Here is an 18,094-nt window from a genome sequence, read left to right on the forward strand (position 1 = left end):
ACGGTTACAGTTACTTTACTGAAACCAGCAGGTTTCAGGATTGCAACTCTTTTTGACACAGTGCCCACGGTTTAGTCATTTGTGTACAAAATTTCTATGCCACCTTCATGGACAGGTCTGTCTTGAAATATATATTTCAGTCTCTAAGAGAGTTTCATTAGGTTAAATAAAAGGAAAATAAATTTGCGGGAAAGGGAAGAAGAAAGACTTTTCTGTTGTATTTTATTATCAATTTTAGATTTTACTCACCTCAAGAAAATATTGTTGATCTGCTTCCTGATGAAGGCTCTCAACCCCAGGAACTTTCCGTAAATCCGATGGAGGATGGTCTTCAGGAAGTCCCTCTCCCTTGGGTCCTCACTGTCAAACAGCTCCAGGAGCTGTAAGGACAGGCAGACAGACTAAGCTCTCAGCCCTAATTCATTTGAAACGAATTTCAAGGGAATAAAATCAAATGCAATCCCATCTTTTATCATGTGTCCATACTGTATATCTAACTGAACCAAGAATAAGGATGGGTTCTGTTTTTGACCTCGCTCTGACACTGCAGACATCAGCAAAGAAAGAAAGACTGATGACATATTCAAATGCATGATTTTTTCTTGTTAACAACATGGCAGACCTCCTTAAACCTTCCAAAGTTAACCAAACAACCATTAAATGCAATATTTGCGGGAGGATACTTACTTTAACACGTTAACACATCTACTGTCATGTTAAAACGTTGAAGTAAAAACATTTTTTATGACTTGAGAAGGATGAGTGCTCGACCTCAAGCGGCCACAGGTGTTACACTGTTTTCTGTGACCCGTCGCATTCTGTGACCTGTAGCTGGGAAACAATGAGTTTGCCTTATGGTAACGTTACCTACATTTAAAGGCAACATCTGCGATTTATCTAACTGATATTCACTGAGTGATACAGTAGAATTAATATTAATACCTCAACCAAGGAGGTTATGTTTTCGCCCGTGTCTTTTCGCCGTTTTTTTTTTTGTTTGTTGGTTTGTTTATTCGTCAGCAGGATTGGTGCAGCAAAAAGTACTGCACCAATTTGCACAAAAGCCTGGTGGGGGGATGGGGCATGGGCCAGGGAAGAAACCATTAAATTTTGAAAGAAATGTGTGCTTTAAGAAATGTATTGTGCTAGCTTTAAATCATTCATTCGTCTGTCCAAATAAATGTAAATAATTATGTCATGTCCTACCAGCTATCAACATCTTACATAACAAACATGGTAGTTCCCCCTATGTGCTCTATAATGTCAACAGATTAGAAACCTCTGGGATAAAAGAGCTATTTGCAGCAACATATGAATAGTTATTATTTCACTACTGTCGAGGACAGCCAAGCCGATGCCAACGAGTTCAAAAGGAATCTTTTCAGGCTCAGATCAGTATGGTACTCATCCTCCACTAGCATGTCATCAGCACCTCGGTGACAGTGTCGACAGTCTATTTTTAAACTTGTGTATATCCAGGAAAAGGGTTTCATTTTGCACACACGTTCTTCTCCTATACTGTGCTGATTCACATTCATACAGCTACATTAAACCAACTAAGCCTCGGGAGTTAAATCGCGCAACCGGCCCTGCTGTGTTGCAAATGAGCAGCTCTCGTACGGCAGCTGGAGCTTTTTCTGACGGCACCACAATGGCCGTTTTTAACATAAGGGAGAGTGCTCCTTTTCCTCTTTGCGTTCAGATTTTCTCGGAGCATCCCCTAAAGGGACGGGTCTTCTAGTGGCAAGCCCTAACTCTCTACCATCACCTTCAATAGCTAAGGGTGCAGACAATAGCTGTATCTTTCTCCATTACATCACATTACTGTTACTATAAAAAATGTAGATGCTGCTTTCAAAGCTGTTGCCCCGGGAGCCAATTCTCTCAATGTACATAATATGTGGAAACCTTGCTCTTCCCATGAAATCTTCCTGACTGGATATATCAGTATTACACCAAAAAATGTATGGGCAACTAGTCTGATAATCGATTAATTGTTTAAGTCAAGCAAGAATCCCAAACATTTTCTGATTCCAGCTTATCAAATGTGAAAATTGGCTTGTTTTGGTTTTTTTTTTATCATAGCAAATTATTAATCAATTTATTAAGAAACTGATCTACTGATTACTCAATATTTATAATAATTAAGCCAATAACCTACAGTCAAGAGCGGCATTATTTGGATGGTTACATATTTTTTGTTCTCCAGGCTCTGAGCTGCAGCACATTCAATTTGAAATAAAATAATGGATACTACATTAAAGTGCCAAGTCTCAGCTTTAATTTGAGTATATATAGCCCTTTTAGCACATGGTGCCCAAATTTAAAGTTACTCAGCTCTTGGACTGCACTGACTCAGGAGAATGAAATGCAGAAGGATGGTTGAAAGGTTGAAAGTGCAAAAGGCTGCACAGATCAAAATGACCAAGGTGCTTGTAAAAATATTTGACACTCAGTGTTTCGGTATGGACCTGAGAGAAGAGAGGAGTTTTTACTGCTCAGGAGTTAATCAATGGGGACAAACTGGGATATAGACATTGGACCTGACTTTATTATAAAACGAAAGCTGCCGGAGTATAGTTCAGAGATACTGTTTGTGCCTGAGGTAAAGTCAATATTCAATCACAATAGGTCACACAAGGATTTGAGTTTTCTCCTGAGCCTGACAAGTACATTTCGCTGAATAACCCAGTGGTCACGGTACGATTTTCACATTAAGTCAAAAGCAAAGTAATTACCAAGGACGAAGCAATTCTCCTTCACGGTTACACAAACATTCTCCCGGAAATCATGTGCAATCAAGTCAATCTCTGTTCATTTCATGCTTATGATAAAAAGATAATCCACTTTGAGAACAATCAGGTCATTACTGAAATTAATTCAGTAATACTTTGACTAAAAGCCTATGTGTTTACCAAATTTGATGGAGATAGAGAGAGGGCAACAAGTGTGACCATGTGACTATAATGGCTTTCAAATGAAGCCATTTTCCATTTACGTATAAAACCTCAGGCTCGCACCGACACTGACCGGACAATGTCGGGTTTGTCTGTGCTGCATGGAGCCTGATGCTAAAACTGTGACTCAGACTTAAAACACATCAAAAAAATGGCCATAAAATGATTTTATTTTGTTTTGTGATTAAACGTCTTTGCTGGTTGGATGTGAGAGTCAGTACAAGGATATCAGATACTTACACCCTGCTCATATACACCTGTCCTGGGTTATACAGCATGACTGCAAGTGGCCAGAGCTGTTTACACACAGATGAGAAAGTGACCTAACGGACACTGAAGACATGCTGGAATCTGATCGTTTCCACACCACGCATACAGAGTTGAGGAGTAAATGTGTGAGGCAAATCTGTGAACCTGACCGCTTTGAAAGACGGCCTTATCATCTCTCTAGTACAGGACAAATATACCACACGCAGTCTGTAGCTAAAGCGAGGCACTGGTCTCACTACACACTCACTCACCTGTTGTTAGGTAGACTATTGCTTTGCAGCTGCATAGTCAAAACTGTGTGTTTTGCAGATGAAGAGCTCAGTTAAAACTAAACTGAGCCAGCAAAGCCATATTCTGTATATCAGGTTTGGGCAAACACTGCTATAAATTATTGACTGTTTAAATTTCATTTTTTTTATTAAATAAGCATCCCAATTTCTAACAGGAGCATTTCAGTTACCGCTCATGACCAAAACATTAAACTGAGGAAATAAAGTAGATTAAACAGAGACTAATGAAACTCGTCTTGCAATGTGCCGAATCAGTTATGGATTCAAACGCATCAAAAGTTTTTCAAAACATCAATATTTTATAATGAACCACAAAACAGAGAAAAAAAAACAGATCCCTCAGGCGAGCACACAGACAGACACACTCCACATCATTTTAACAGGGCTCAGAGAGAGAGAGCGAGAGCAAGAGCAAGAGAGAGAGAGAGAGAGAGAGAGAGAAAGCCTAAAATACACCCTGACCACATGTCTGACCACATGTTCTGTTCTTAGCTCCACATACAGTTGTTTTCCCACGTCAAAGGCTTCGTTCTACAGCAGAATCAGTAGCACCCGAGCAGAGCTAGCTTTAAAGCTTTGCATTCAAGGACCAAAATTTCCCATTAACTGGCAGAAAATCAGTCATGAGCTTGGTCCTTAGGAGCTGAACTGCAAGCCACTTTGAGGGATATGCCACCACGATTATAACTTATATTGGTTTTCGATTCTTCAGTCACTACTTCCTTCCTAGCTTACTTCTCCATTTACAACATCTCCCAGCTCAAATTTAAATAATGTGCTTTAAGTATACTCTGGGGAAAGGCTTGAGAAGTGTCTCTACTAGACACAACAGGTTCACAGCTTCAGAAAGCACTGATTAAATCAAAGTTAACATCAGAACATTTTGAGAAAAAGATATCCTGCTATGCCGCATGTGTGTTTTATTCCACATCCATTATTAAAAGGTGGTCCTGGAGGAAAATGATGCAATAACAGAGACACCTAAACACTTACTGTACGTGTACATTACGACTATCAAACAGCTAATAATGAGTATGTGCCTTTGGTGACTAAGTTGCTGAGGTGCAAGAGCAAGTAAGAATCTAAAAAAAGAATATGAAAACACAGACACCGAACAAGGATTCCTCACACTAAAAAGTGTCCTCTCTTGTAAAAACATCCTTGAGAAAACTTCAGAACCTTCACCTCCTCTCAGGATGCGTCTCCTTGCTGCCCTTGTGCTATAACCCCTGTAGTGAACACATCTGTGTACATCTCAGACCCATTTCTGTGCTGTGTGTAATATGGTAAACTTAACTAAAACACAGGCCTGCTCTCCCCGCCTTTACTGTCACCCAAGCCTCCACCTCGTATCCCGTTGCTCTCACCACAGTTTGCCTCTCTCCTCCTGAAGAGTAAACAACAGGCAGCTATTTAAAGCTTCCCCACGACACACTCGCATCATGGAAAGTTGGTCCAGGCACCTCAGATGTGGCCCGGCCAGCATTCCAGGCTCTGTGTTCCCTGTTAGCTGCCGCTGCTCTCTGCAGCGTCACACAAGAAGTGAAGCATTCCTGAGGTAGGTGGGTGCTGAGCCAGGACAGATGCAGACGAGCTACAGCGTATTAATGGTTTGACTCATCCAACAAAGCATACTGTGTGTCGGTGAACTCCCAAAACACATCACAATGTATTTATCACATTCAGAAATTCTAATCATTTGACCAACCATCTGTAACAGCCAAAAAAGAGCTGTCAAGAGCTTCAACAATTAAATGACTAATAGTTTAAGTAATTTTCCAAAAATGGAGAAAAATCCAAGGGTTGTAGTTTCTTAAATGTGAATATTTTCTGGTTTTCTTATCTTATCTTTGGGTTGGTCGGACGAAGCAGGACACTGAATGCATCGCGCTGGACTCTGTCAACTTGTGACAGCTACTTTTCACAATTTGCTGACATCTCTAGTACAAATTAATCAAATTAATTTAGAAAATAACAGGTAGGTAACATATAACAGCTAATAAAAATAATCGTCAGTTGAAGTCCTGGAGCTGTCACAACACTACCGGCTCAATACTCTGCTAGTTGCCTCCTCCAAAATATAATTATGGCATGATTAAATTACGAAAACAATCTTTATTTATCATTATTTATTATTCATTTTAAGAGGACAAAAAGCTGTGTCCTCCCCCTGATGTCTTCTCGAAATGGCGAAAGGAAAAAATGACTTTCGTTCAGCTGCCACTGCTGTGGCATTCGGTTACCCTTTCTTGTAACAAGAATGCATTGATGCATGCTATTTAATGGATATACAAGTGGTGTCTTCCTAATACGGTGTAATTTAAAAAAAGTCTTGATTATAAGGATCTAGCTTAGAGCCTGTAATTAAACTTTGTCTTACACTGCCAGTATGCTTATTAACAAGTCCTGTGCAGATGTTTGAATGGTTTCGGAAACCCCTCCCCCCCGATGCATACAACCAAATGCAACACAATTAATGACTTCACCCCACCTTCCAGTGTGACCATTTGGAACAACTACAATATCTGACATGGTCAGACAACATCTGGCCCTTAAGTTTTTTTTTCTGTTTGTGGGTGTATGTTTGCGTGTGTTGAACGGTCCTCCAGGGGACGCGATGAGTGGGATGCAGATATGAGTGGGATGAATATGATGCAATACACCTGGTTAAATTTGGAAACCCGCCGACAGATTTACACATTATCATGAGACAAGTGAGACAAAATGTTTTCAAAAAACACACTCACCTGCAGAACAAACTTCTGATCAATGTGGCGCTTTGCGATGCTGGGCTGGAAGTCTGGATTTTCTAGAAAACGCAGGAGAAACTCGTAGACCAGCTAGAAATAAAAGGAAAATTTAGAAACCTATTAGAAATTTGCACTTTGTAAGTACTCTAACATGCAATTACATAATCTTAAGAGTGATAAGGACAGACTTGCTTAAGTACCAGATTCTTACTTGCATGTGAGGCCATGAAGCCTCTAGAGTGGGCTCATCCTCCTCTGGGTCAAAATCAGGGTTTTCACTTGGTGGAAGAGTCCGGAAAATGTTGGTGCTGATCTGGAGGGGCAAAGAAGAGTGAGATTAATTACAAAAAACAGAAAGAAGGGGTTTACATACCCGGGAGAGCATGGTAGGACATACAGTCCGGAACGGATTATTGTGACGAGTTATTCACAGATGATCAACAAGTGATCCTTTACTTAAATATGATGGGTAGAAAACTGAAAGAAAACTTTTTTTCCCTCCCCACCTACATACTGTTTCATCAAATTTGATTTGGTTTCCAGGCCCCCACAGCCACCTCTAGTTTAAAAAAAAAAAAAAAAGATGTTTGTAGCCATGTTTAATGGCTGGTAATTAATGGTAAATGGACTGCACTTATATAGCACTTTTCTAGTCTTATTGACCACTCAAAGTGCTTTACACTACATGCCACACACACACACACACACACACACACAAGCAAACATAATATATGTACTGTAATGTGAATGAGTGGTACAGTTTTCTTGTAGTGTAATAAGTTTTATAGTATCAATAAATCCGGTTAGTTCATTTACCTACACACCAAACAACTTAGATATCGTTTCTGAATTTGCACCTGAGGAAACGTATCAAAAAGACACGAATCCACTTTTTGAGCTGTAGGGCCAGATGTTTAGTGATAAGCAGCTGTTACAATTTCCCAGAGATTAAATAAATGTGGGCACAATTGGTCAAGATGTATGTGAGAGAAAAAACTCATGCTAAGTGTAAACTGCTACTTGTCTCTACATATAACCTGGACACAAAATGAATTCACTGCTCTGAATTCTCCAAAACTTCTGGTGCAACTCAGGAGAAGAAGAATACCAACACACTTGCATGAACATTACTCGCAGCTTGATAACTGGGGTGGAAAGCAACTTTATCTGGACTGTTTCTGCGCATGTTTAATTTAACTGAGTATGTTTAATTCCATCACCAAAACAGAATGGAGCTGGATAAAACCATTACAGACTCTGAATCTGTGGCAACCCCCTATTGAAATTCTGTACCGAAGACAATCATTGTAGACAGGTCACCCCCACCTCTGTCCCAACTTGTTATTTTTAGCCAGGGTAAATTTGAGAGTGACACACACACACACACACACACACACACACACACACACACACACACACACACACACACACACACACAGAAGTGGGGAGCTGGAAAAGCTGGCATTATGGGATTGGGTGCACAGTGTCACGCTGAAGTGATAAACACAACATCAAATTACCTATTGACAGCTGAAAAATCCAAATGACAGTAATGGAAGAGGAAGGCGGCAAAGGAATTTTAAACTTGACATTGGCCCAAAATCTGACATGTTGAAAAACCCACACTAAGACTTAGCTCTCAAGTCTTGCTGATCTCACCAGAGGATAAATACCTGGAACTCCCCACTGGTAGGTTAGAACTGAAGAACCCTTTCGGATGAGAGACGAAACGTGTTGAGGAACTTCGAGCAAGTCCAGTTGCCTTTGCCTAGCACTTATAGAAAACTGGCGCAGTAACTATAGAGGCTGCGCTCTCTATGCATTGGAAATAAAGTTAAAGCCCTGTAATGAAGAGTCTCTAAATATCCTAATGCACACAGTTATTCACTTAGTGGCCACTTCATTAGGCACACCCGTCGTATAGCTCCTCAGACCCTGTTTTGCTTCCAAAGTGGCCTGAATTGTCCAAAGAAACTAATTTAAAATCGCTAGGGATATTCCTTCAACATTCCCCTTCCTGATGCTCTTTCAAGTCTAAGTTATGGAGAATATTCACTTGATTTGTTAACGCGGGATGGCTGAAACCCCATTCAGGCTTCAGATAAACCTTTGAATACATTTTTGCAAGGGGGAGCTGTAGATTTTGTCACCCATGACTTACACTGAAATAGCAGCGGGAAGGGATCTCTTAGTGTCCAGTATGAACAGAGGGAATGTTTACGGCAGACCTAAACCTGTTTCAGTGTTCATATGGGCAGCTGAGTATTGTTTTTAGACAATTTTGAAAAAAAATGTGAACCCATCCTCCAGTGCTGACTGGATAGTATCATATATTTACTGCAGACTTTTAAATGACTTGTTTTGGCAGCAGCTCTTTCAAAGAAAAAAAAAAAAAAAAAAATTCACTATATTGCTCCTGGAACCTTGCACAGATGATGAGGGCTATGGTGCTTAGATGCTGTGACATTCAGATGATTCAGTTTTGATTTTCACATGACCACTACAGTCTGATCTTGCTATCAGTTGAAGGGAATGGTACCCAGCTTGGTCTTGTGCCTCTGTGGCCTGTCCCCTTCAAGGTTGAATGAGCTGCGCGTTCAGAGATGCCCCCCAGCTCACCACTGTTGCACTGAGCTGTTATTTTCCTGCTTGTGGCCTTCCTGTTGTTCTAGAGATGTCGAACACTGCAGTGCAGCTGTTTCTGACCTGATGAAAATACCATCTGGCATGAATACTTGTACAATGTTCAAACTCGCTCACATCGAGCATCCATTAGCCAAACAGTAACAGAACCCGTTGACTCCCTGCATGATTTATACACAGAGTAATTCACTCTCTGGAGTTTCTGGCTGTTTACAATTGGGAGCACTTTGTGAGAAATATACAATAAAGCTGCACATATAAGCATTCACCACACACCCGCAAATACATCTAAAAGTCAACAGTTATATTCGGCATGGCTATGCCTATTACAAATGATGGAACTCCTGCCTCGTATTTCACCGTCTCACCAGTACCTTGAACAACGTGCCCCTACGAATGCAGCCCCCTTCAGTGTTTAAACACAGGGCTGTTTTGGGTCAGAATCCCCACAGCCAGGTGGGACACTGCACCTCGGTGTGGTGCCCATTTTGCTAGAGGAGTGCGCTGAGTCCAAATGCTCACAAAGTCAAAATAAACGGTGTGTCACTGAGGCACACAGGGGCATAATAAGAACCACCACTATCGCCTGGTATTTCTAGTAAGGGGCAACCATTGAGTGTATTAATCTATCTATTCTTTGGTCTACGAGTCTCTGATTTACACTGTATACGTAGCATAATAGGTTACATAATTCACCACATAAGCATCAGGCGTGCTCCTTTTATTCCCCCAGTCACTTCACAATATCAAAAAATAACTACAGTTGGACAAAACATGAGAAAATATTGTGGGAGGATGAAAAACATGGGAGGCGTGTGAGAATTTTTCATGGAGGGGGAAAAAGGAAACAGTGATTTGTGTGTGAGTGTGTGAGTACGTTTGTGTGTGTGTGTGTGTGTGTGTGTAAGCGCGAGTGTGTCAAAGTGATGTAGGAGGATCCAAAAATGGGCTGTTCCTAAGTGACAGTGCTGTAAGTGAAACCCGTGTAGGCTCGCTGATGACAGAGGAGGCTGTAGCTCTCTGTAGGGTCAGTTTGAGGGTGACGGTAGTAGCAACCAACACCTAGCAACACAGAGGATGACAGAGAAAGAAAAAAAGTGGGGGAGGGGGGTGAGATTGAGAGAAAAAAATGCAAGCTTGGAGTATAGCATTAGCACAAAAGATGAAAAAGGTGGGAATTAAAGCAAATAAAAGGGAAATTAAGGCTCACTGATGCTCTTTTCAGCTAACGCTTCTATCTTTTTACTATTATCCCTGACACGGAAAATGAAAACTTCAATCAAAATTGTGATTTTCTATTATATACCAGTGACACTAATCAGAGTTGGCGAAACCTCCTTTTACACAGACGAGAGACCTGGCTGTTCGTATCCCTAACAACCTCAGTGATCAAAGCAGTCCTCACTGCAGCAGAATAATGGGCTGCACTTTAGACACTCGCCTCCACTTTATCATGTGATGCCAAGCATGGAGTATCCGGGAGAGCTATTATCAGTCCAGCTTTCTGAAAGTGCAGCTGCTATTTGTCTAACCTCATTCAGGAGCCTGTCTGTAGTACAGACACTTGGCTCTGAATTTGGCTCTCTCTTGAGCTCGACCCATGTCGTTCTTATATACACACTGCAGAGATGAATGAGATTGGGAGGAAAGACCACTGGCAATACCTGTAGACCAGCCGGAGTCCTGCATTTACACTACTCCAGGTAACAAACCTGGCGACCTGCTGGAGTGGAAGGCCAGGGGGTCACTGAAGATGATCATGAACAGTGTGTAAATAAGCTACCACATGTTTATTAGCTCATTATCCAGTGCATGAAATGTTCAATTACAGTATCTCTGGTACGATAACACTTACGTTCAGTAGCTTTACTTTTCCTGGTGACTCTTCAAAGAAATCTCCAACTAATCCAAACCAAAAAGCGATTAAACTGCATTGACACCCATGTTTGCTTGCTTTGATTAGCTGTGATGAAACAACCATCACTAAATTTCAGGTTTAGATATTTTTGTGTTTTGGATTGCTCAGACACTTTCATTTGTACACTGTTCTGGCCGCCCCTTTTTTTTATGCCACATCATGAGTGAAAAAGTGTAAACGCAGAATTTCAAATGCTTCAGGTCAAAACACATTTTACTCAGTGGAACACACACATGGAAAGTGATTTATAGTCCTGGTTTTTAAAATTAACCCCAAAAAAATTACAGCAGAAATTTCTTGCTGCTGGTTAGTGTGATTTATTAGTATGACTGCATTAGTGTGATTTTATTTTCATTACTTTGGAGCGCTGACATAGAAGGATTTGCTGATATGTTTACTGCCTGTGTTGGCACATTAGAAAGTTTATCATGCCATGTTGAAGACAAAGCACAAAACCCCATATATCCATCCAGTATTTACCACAGGGTCCAATGTTCATATTTAGGAAAAATCCAGTCTGCTACTCTACAGACTTCTGAAGTCATGACATTAAGAACACAGTGTATCAGCATGTCGTAAGAACTATGAAAATAAAAACACAGCTTAAAAAATAAACTTTATTTTGGGCTTCTTTTGTTTATATGGGCTGCTTTTGATTGCTATGTTTAAACGCTCCACAATCTTAACGACTCTTGATAAAGCTACCGTAGAGAGAGGGTTTTTATTTAAACTCTGGAGTCATTGGGTGCCATAACTCCCTGGACAGACTCTCCATCCAGATCGAATTACTCTATGTCCTTGCTCTGTGTGTTCATTTGCTTTAAGCGTAGAACTGGCACAATAACAAGGTACAGTATATTGCTAATACTTACTGTTCCTTAAACACATGTTGCATCAGTTTACACGTTGACACCAAATGCAAGTTCGTTGACGCTATTGGCTATCAACTTCTTACATTTTTACATTGCCTTCGTACTGCAAACACCTGCCAAACCATGGCAGTAGTACCTGAAGCTAGCTTACACTGCCAGCCAAATCTTTTCTGCACAAGATATTATTTTTTATTTTGGCATTATTGATTACAACTCACTGTCACTGTTTATGACTTTTATCTTACTGGAAATGGCCTATTTCTGTATCAATGTGATTACACATCTGCACTTCACACAGCATACATCATCAAGTTTTTTGTAGTATTATGCCTAGAAGCACTTGAACAACATAAGCAGTCTCCAAAGCTAATCTATCTAATCATTAGTAATCTAAAGATTCATGGACTCAGCTGTGGATGTGCCCATTTGTCTCCATCGCGTCAACCTGCAGTAAGGAGTGAATCGCTGCAGCACTGACTACAGTGCTAACTGCTGTGCTGTGGATGTTGCACGAGTCATTATTATACTGTTGGAAGAAACTAGGCTGCTCAGGGCACCTACTACATGAACACAGATCTATACCATGATGGCCCATGTTGGGCTTGGGTTTGTTGTGTGTTTAACATTCTTGCAACAGCCCATGTGTTAATCACCGGCAACTGAGCCTTTGCTAAATTGGCCCTGCACTATTTGTAGTGAATGTGTTCGTGGATGTACAGTATATCTCCAGATAAATTATGTTATATTTCATTAACATATTAAGTACTCATGTCTCATCCCTACATGCAACTCTTTAAGTTACAGCTTGTTCTTTCCCATACAAAACATATATCCGATAGACAAGGACAGAACTCTGGATGACAACCACAGTTAACACAGGTATGCATCACTTGAAAGTAACATATGTTGACACCGAAGTAATCACTGCCACATACATTATGTGAGAAGACTCCTGGCTTTTGAATATATATTGGATCTAATGGTTCCTTTTTGGATCTAAAGGGACTTTTAACATTTGTGTGACACTCAAGCAACATTCCTCAGTGTTTTAAAGTTGTTTCTTTTATAATGGATGTCCTTCAATGCTTTAAAATCTCTGCATTACTCAATGTGTGACAGGTGCATCGGAGGAAAGCACAAACTTTTCCAAATGAAGGTCGAGCAGACAAAAACACCGTAAATAAATAAATAAACCAACGGTAACACAGTGTGCAGGAGTTTTTTTTTTATAATAGATGTGTAGTCTCTGTGCTTCTGGATGTTACGTGACCTGCAATACTAAAATTGCCCTACAGAAAAGTGCTGTTTCTTTGGAATGAGCACTGAGACAGGAGAGCCAACCAGCAAAGAGAAGTGTATATGTTCTTTGATGAGAAACAACCACAGGAGGTCTTGTGTGATAGATACGAGCATTAACTTAGTGTAGGTTATCTAGGTTTTGAATTAGGTTAGAATTTGGTCTAAATCTTAAATCAGAGGATTAATGTCACACTGTGAAAGGGTTTGGTGATGAGCTGAAGACACTTGGTGCAGTGAACCTCTAACATCTGGCAAACATCAATAAGCTTTACAATATTTCCCCCTGTATTGTGGCTAGGATTAGAAAAAAAATGACTGGGTGGCTGTCACCATACAAGCTTTCAACAGCAGCTAGCATTAGTAGACAAAAAGGCAGCACCAATTCCTCTCAAAATTCAACAAGTTTTGGAGAGAAACTGAGAAAAAAAGAATAATCAAAACAGCGAAAGACAGACATTCAGGTTGCACAGTTCAATGTCAGAGACAATGACAAATCTAAATCCAATTTCATGAACTCGTGTTGTAGTCAATGGGCAGTGCAGTGGCTTAAGGACAGAGGAGGAGAGAAAGAAACGTTCAAATTGCACCGACAATATTGGGCTGTACCTGTGGTTGCGTTGTGGATTTTGTGCTTACACAGAAAAAGTATGATGAGAGGTTTTGTATGAAGATGGTAACATGTTCTTGATGTGCTGCTCACATGACGCACCCTGTCTAGACACACGATCAGCCTCCATTTTTTAATCCGACTCGAGTGCACAGATTGTTACAGTGGCACAGAGGGGAGACCTCTTTGATGTTTAATAATAGCACGACTTAACACTTAATTAACTGCTGCTGTGGTTGCTCTGGGCTATGCATGATGCAGAGTTTATTTTCTAAATCTAAACAGGCCACTGAAATTCAGAGAAACACCGGAAGATTTTTTAAGCACTCCGTGCGTGTATCCTCACCATATTAGTGATCTCTGGGTATGCGGACTCCACCAGCACCCCTCTGTTGGTGGAAACGTAGTCCACAAGCTCGTTGAGTGTCGCCCTCTTGATCTCCTTGCTCTTCAGGTCCGTCACCGAGTCAAAGAAGTCGAAGAGCATGCAGCACTGCTGGAGTTTTTGTGTGAACAGTTCCTGCTGCTCTGTGGAGGGAGCATCTGGAATCACACAAAAGGAGAAAATACACTGATTCACTGCTTATACACGCTAGAAAGCAAAGAATGTAATGCTCTATGGAAACAGATTACAGATGAGACGAACAGGGATGACAATTATAACTGTTCCCCTAGGTGGTGTGACTTGCTTGTGTATTGATTTTTGTCAGGGTTGATTTTTGTTTTTTGACATCCCCGGAATTTTTTTTTTTTTTCATATTATTACATATCTAACTACACTTCAAGACCAACAGGCAGACAGACACAATACACCAGTGTATGCGACACAGAGGCAGCCCAGTCATTCTCGGCTTTGATTGCAAAGCCTTTTATGGATTAGACGGTGAGTGCGTTCAGGGTTATTAGAGCTGTCAAACTTGACCCAGCTAAGCTATAAACAGCATGTGGCAGCCGTCCAGAAATGCAGTGACACACTGTACAGTGATGTCCTGTTCCTACACGGCAGAGGCTCATTGCTGCCGACACGGGACTCTTTCTGCAACGGTAGCAGAGGACACGACTCAAGTTTCAGGTCTGATTAACAACATCTCAAGAACCAGACACCCCAAAGGTTCTGAGCTTACGCAAATACAGGTGCATTCCATATGCAAATTTTTGTGTGTGAATTAAACAGTTAGTCAATTCATTGATTCGTTGATTGACAGAATATGTGTTATTAATTAATAATTAATAATTTTGATAATCGATTAATCATTTCATTCATTTCATTCAAGGAAAGGTCAAATGTTTGCTGTTTCAAGCTTCTCACGTGAGGATTTGCTGCTTTTCTTGGTAATACTCTATATGCCAGTAAATTGAACATAGTTAGATTATGGACAGTTCTTTGGACAAAACAAGCCAATTGAACTGAACTGACATCACCCTGTAGCAGAAATTGTAAATGGCATTTTTTTTCTTAACATTTTAAAGATTAAAAAATTAATTGATTAATCAAGAAAATAAGTGTCAAATTAATCAATAGCGCAACCAATTGTGACTTGCAGTCGCAATATTGTCATTTTTTTCAAGTAGAAATGCCAAACACAAGTTGGCTCCAGCTTCTCAAAAGTGAGGACTTTTCTGCTTTCTGTTGTCTTATGCGATAGTAGCATATTCAGTGATTGTGAATATGTTTGAGTTTTCCGACTATTGATTGGACAAAACAAGCGATTCGCATATGTGACTTTTGGCTCTTAGAAACTGAAGTAGGCATTAAGAGATTTATCGATCATTGAAATAATTATTTCTTGCAGCCCTAAAGCACACAAATACATTCCTACATTCACACTCCACCGCTATAGGGTGTGTTTCTGACAGCAAGAGGAGAGGAGTGAAAGGGTGAGAAGTGCCTTGGTGCAGCTTCTTATTGAGTAATATGATGTAAGTGAACAGGCATTACCCCATAAAATGGTGTGACATGGGGACATCGCACAGTCAGGCACAGCTAAAAAATTTTCACAGCTAGTGAAAATGTTCCAGTGGTGTTGACAGCTGACGCAGTACTTACGCAACTGAACTCAATAGGTCAGACAACCGGCTGCTGCTCTGAGTGAATGTAAGATCTGAGGGTAATTAAACCAGGCTGGCTTGTTAACACACTACTTTCCCTCAATGCCAGTTTTCCAAAGTATCAAATCTCAAAAGGATTTCATACTGAAAGGACAGATTGAATACCAAACTGGAACAAGAAAGGAAAAGGGCCATGATGCCCCTGCGGCCTGAATGTTGCTGTCGTTAACATGACATGTGGGTAGCTCACATTTCTTTCTTTCCTTTGGACCGAGCCAGTATAGCTATTTCCCTCTGTTTCCATTGTTTACGCTAAGCTAAGCTAAATGTCTCCTGCCTGTAGCTTCATATTTACCGTAAAGAAATGAACACTGATATCAATCTTCTTATCGAACTGTCAGCAAGAAAGCAAATAACTGTATATCACAAAAGGTTGGAGTATTTCTTCAAGTCTAAGCTCTAATGGTATTATAATTGTGTGTATATATTTTTCTCTCTAAAGCGTACCCCACATTTCCTTTATGATAGATCAAGGTTATGCATGACAAAATTAGCCTCCCTTACTGTTTCACAGGAACAACACAGGCAACATTTAAGTTGAATTTTTTACATACTCGGAATGTGTCTTCTCTAACCTTGAGTGGAGAGTATGTTAAAAATCATTTCATATCTTTAGAGGGAATTGTTTTATCTTCCCAGAGAGGAGTGATGGCTGGGACTGCCAAATACAGTCTGACACATGGATGCTTTTCCCAATGTGAAGCTATTTTTGCCTTTCAGATACAGATGCATCAGTGCACAAACTCCTCGGGGTGCTTATCATGGAAGGAAACTATTTCCATTAGGACTATGAAGCTAAGCTAAGCTTTGAGAACAAAGAGAAGAAAGCATCTGAGAGAACAGATAGTAATTCCAAATTAATCGAGCTGCCAAGATCTACATGGTTTCAGTTTAGGAGCAATAAATGGTTATGTTAATCTAAAGGAAAAAAATAAGAGTCCTTCACTCCCATATGAAGTGTTTGATTTTGGAATCACAATGTAGCCAACATTAGCTGTACATGAATATTCTAAATTAGATTATATAATCAAATTGTTAAAAAACACTGCACTGAATGCACCGCATGACGGGCAGGAGTCACACTATGGCACTTTCACTGATGAAAACAAAATGTAGGTCAAGCTGAAACGAGCGAATAATTCAACAACAACCATGCGGCAACTCGGCATCAGAGAGAGTGATTTGCCCTCCAAGCAATCCAAAAAGCCCCGTTTGGAAATGCTTCGGATTTTGGTCAGTAAAAGGCAAATTTGTGGAACTTCTAGATAAAGTTGTACTCAAGCTATGAAAGCTACAGTTAGCCTGCCGTTCCAGCACTAACAACCTGAGGGGACATCTGGAAAATATGCAACCAAGTAGTTCTGTCTCTCGTTGTATCAGTTTGCCCTCTCAATTAAATAATGCGCAAAAATAGACAGTGGGACAGTTTGAACCCGTGTGTGTTTTTTTTCTAAAGAAGGAATAAGTGAACAACATTTTTGGCCAATTTTGACATCGCTAATGAGACAAAACATTTAATATCTCTGTACAGCATAGGCTGACTGTTGCATCTTACAAAAAGCTTCAGCAATCACATACTATCGTGGCTGCAATAACATGCAATTTCATAACTACACATGGACATGAGTGAGAAAGTGGCAGCGTTTTAAGGAGAGACAGATACAGCACAAGATGTATAATTATTTTTTTGAGTCCTGTGAGCTGTACAGTGAATAATTCACAAAGTTTGTTGGTAGTAGTAGCAGAAAAACACTGGTTTGTCACTATGAGACAAATACTATGTTGGGATTTGTTAAGTACCATACTTGTAGAACAAAGCTTGTTTGGAAGGATGGACACTGTCCAATTCTCTTGTTATTTCCAAATCCTATAATAACAGGACTGGAAAATTTGCTCCACCAAGAATTGTTCTTGTGCTGACATCACACTGCTCTCTGAATATCAAGGAATCAATTTTTGTTGGAAAGTTGACTTTTATGAAGTGAATAAAACAAAAGTTTTGCTTGAACAATTCAGAGCAGTTTCTCACCATCACTGTAGCTTATACAACAAAGTCCAGATTTTGTGACAAAAACAGGAAATATGATATCATCTCTATAACCACAGCACTGCAAAGAGAGCTCAAAGAAAAAGGCGTAACGAATTGTTTAATTAACTACATACAGACAAGTGACTAATTCAAGATGTAAACAGAATAAATTAGTTAAGACACTTAACGCGGAGACTTCAATACAGGGCATGAATGGTTTGATGAGTATGAAAATGATGTGAATCGTAAGCTATGGTCCTTATGTTCAACACATCTCAGTTCTACTACTAAACACCTACAAGAGATTTTGGAGGGACGTGTTGGACAGCGCTCTCTACTACCATCATCAA

The 18,094-nt window shown here is 40.2% G+C and overlaps 1 protein-coding gene across 1 annotated transcript in view; it reads right to left on the reverse strand.

Annotated features, from left to right (window-relative positions):
• The window catches only part of ppp2r5a (protein phosphatase 2, regulatory subunit B', alpha isoform), a 44,212-nt gene that overhangs the window by 10,980 nt on the left and 15,138 nt on the right, over positions 1 to 18,094 (reverse strand). The window contains exons 2-5 of the mRNA XM_040125005.1: positions 13,953 to 14,149; positions 6,479 to 6,580; positions 6,265 to 6,357; positions 250 to 380 (exon numbers count right to left, since the gene is read on the reverse strand). Coding sequence (XP_039980939.1) covers positions 250 to 380; positions 6,265 to 6,357; positions 6,479 to 6,580; positions 13,953 to 14,149 — 523 coding nt within the window. The remainder of the gene's footprint in view (positions 1 to 249; positions 381 to 6,264; positions 6,358 to 6,478; positions 6,581 to 13,952; positions 14,150 to 18,094) is intronic.

This window comes from Xiphias gladius, chromosome 4 (genome assembly GCF_016859285.1).
Source record: "Xiphias gladius isolate SHS-SW01 ecotype Sanya breed wild chromosome 4, ASM1685928v1, whole genome shotgun sequence".
In the NCBI taxonomy this organism is placed as follows: domain Eukaryota; kingdom Metazoa; phylum Chordata; class Actinopteri; order Istiophoriformes; family Xiphiidae; genus Xiphias; species Xiphias gladius.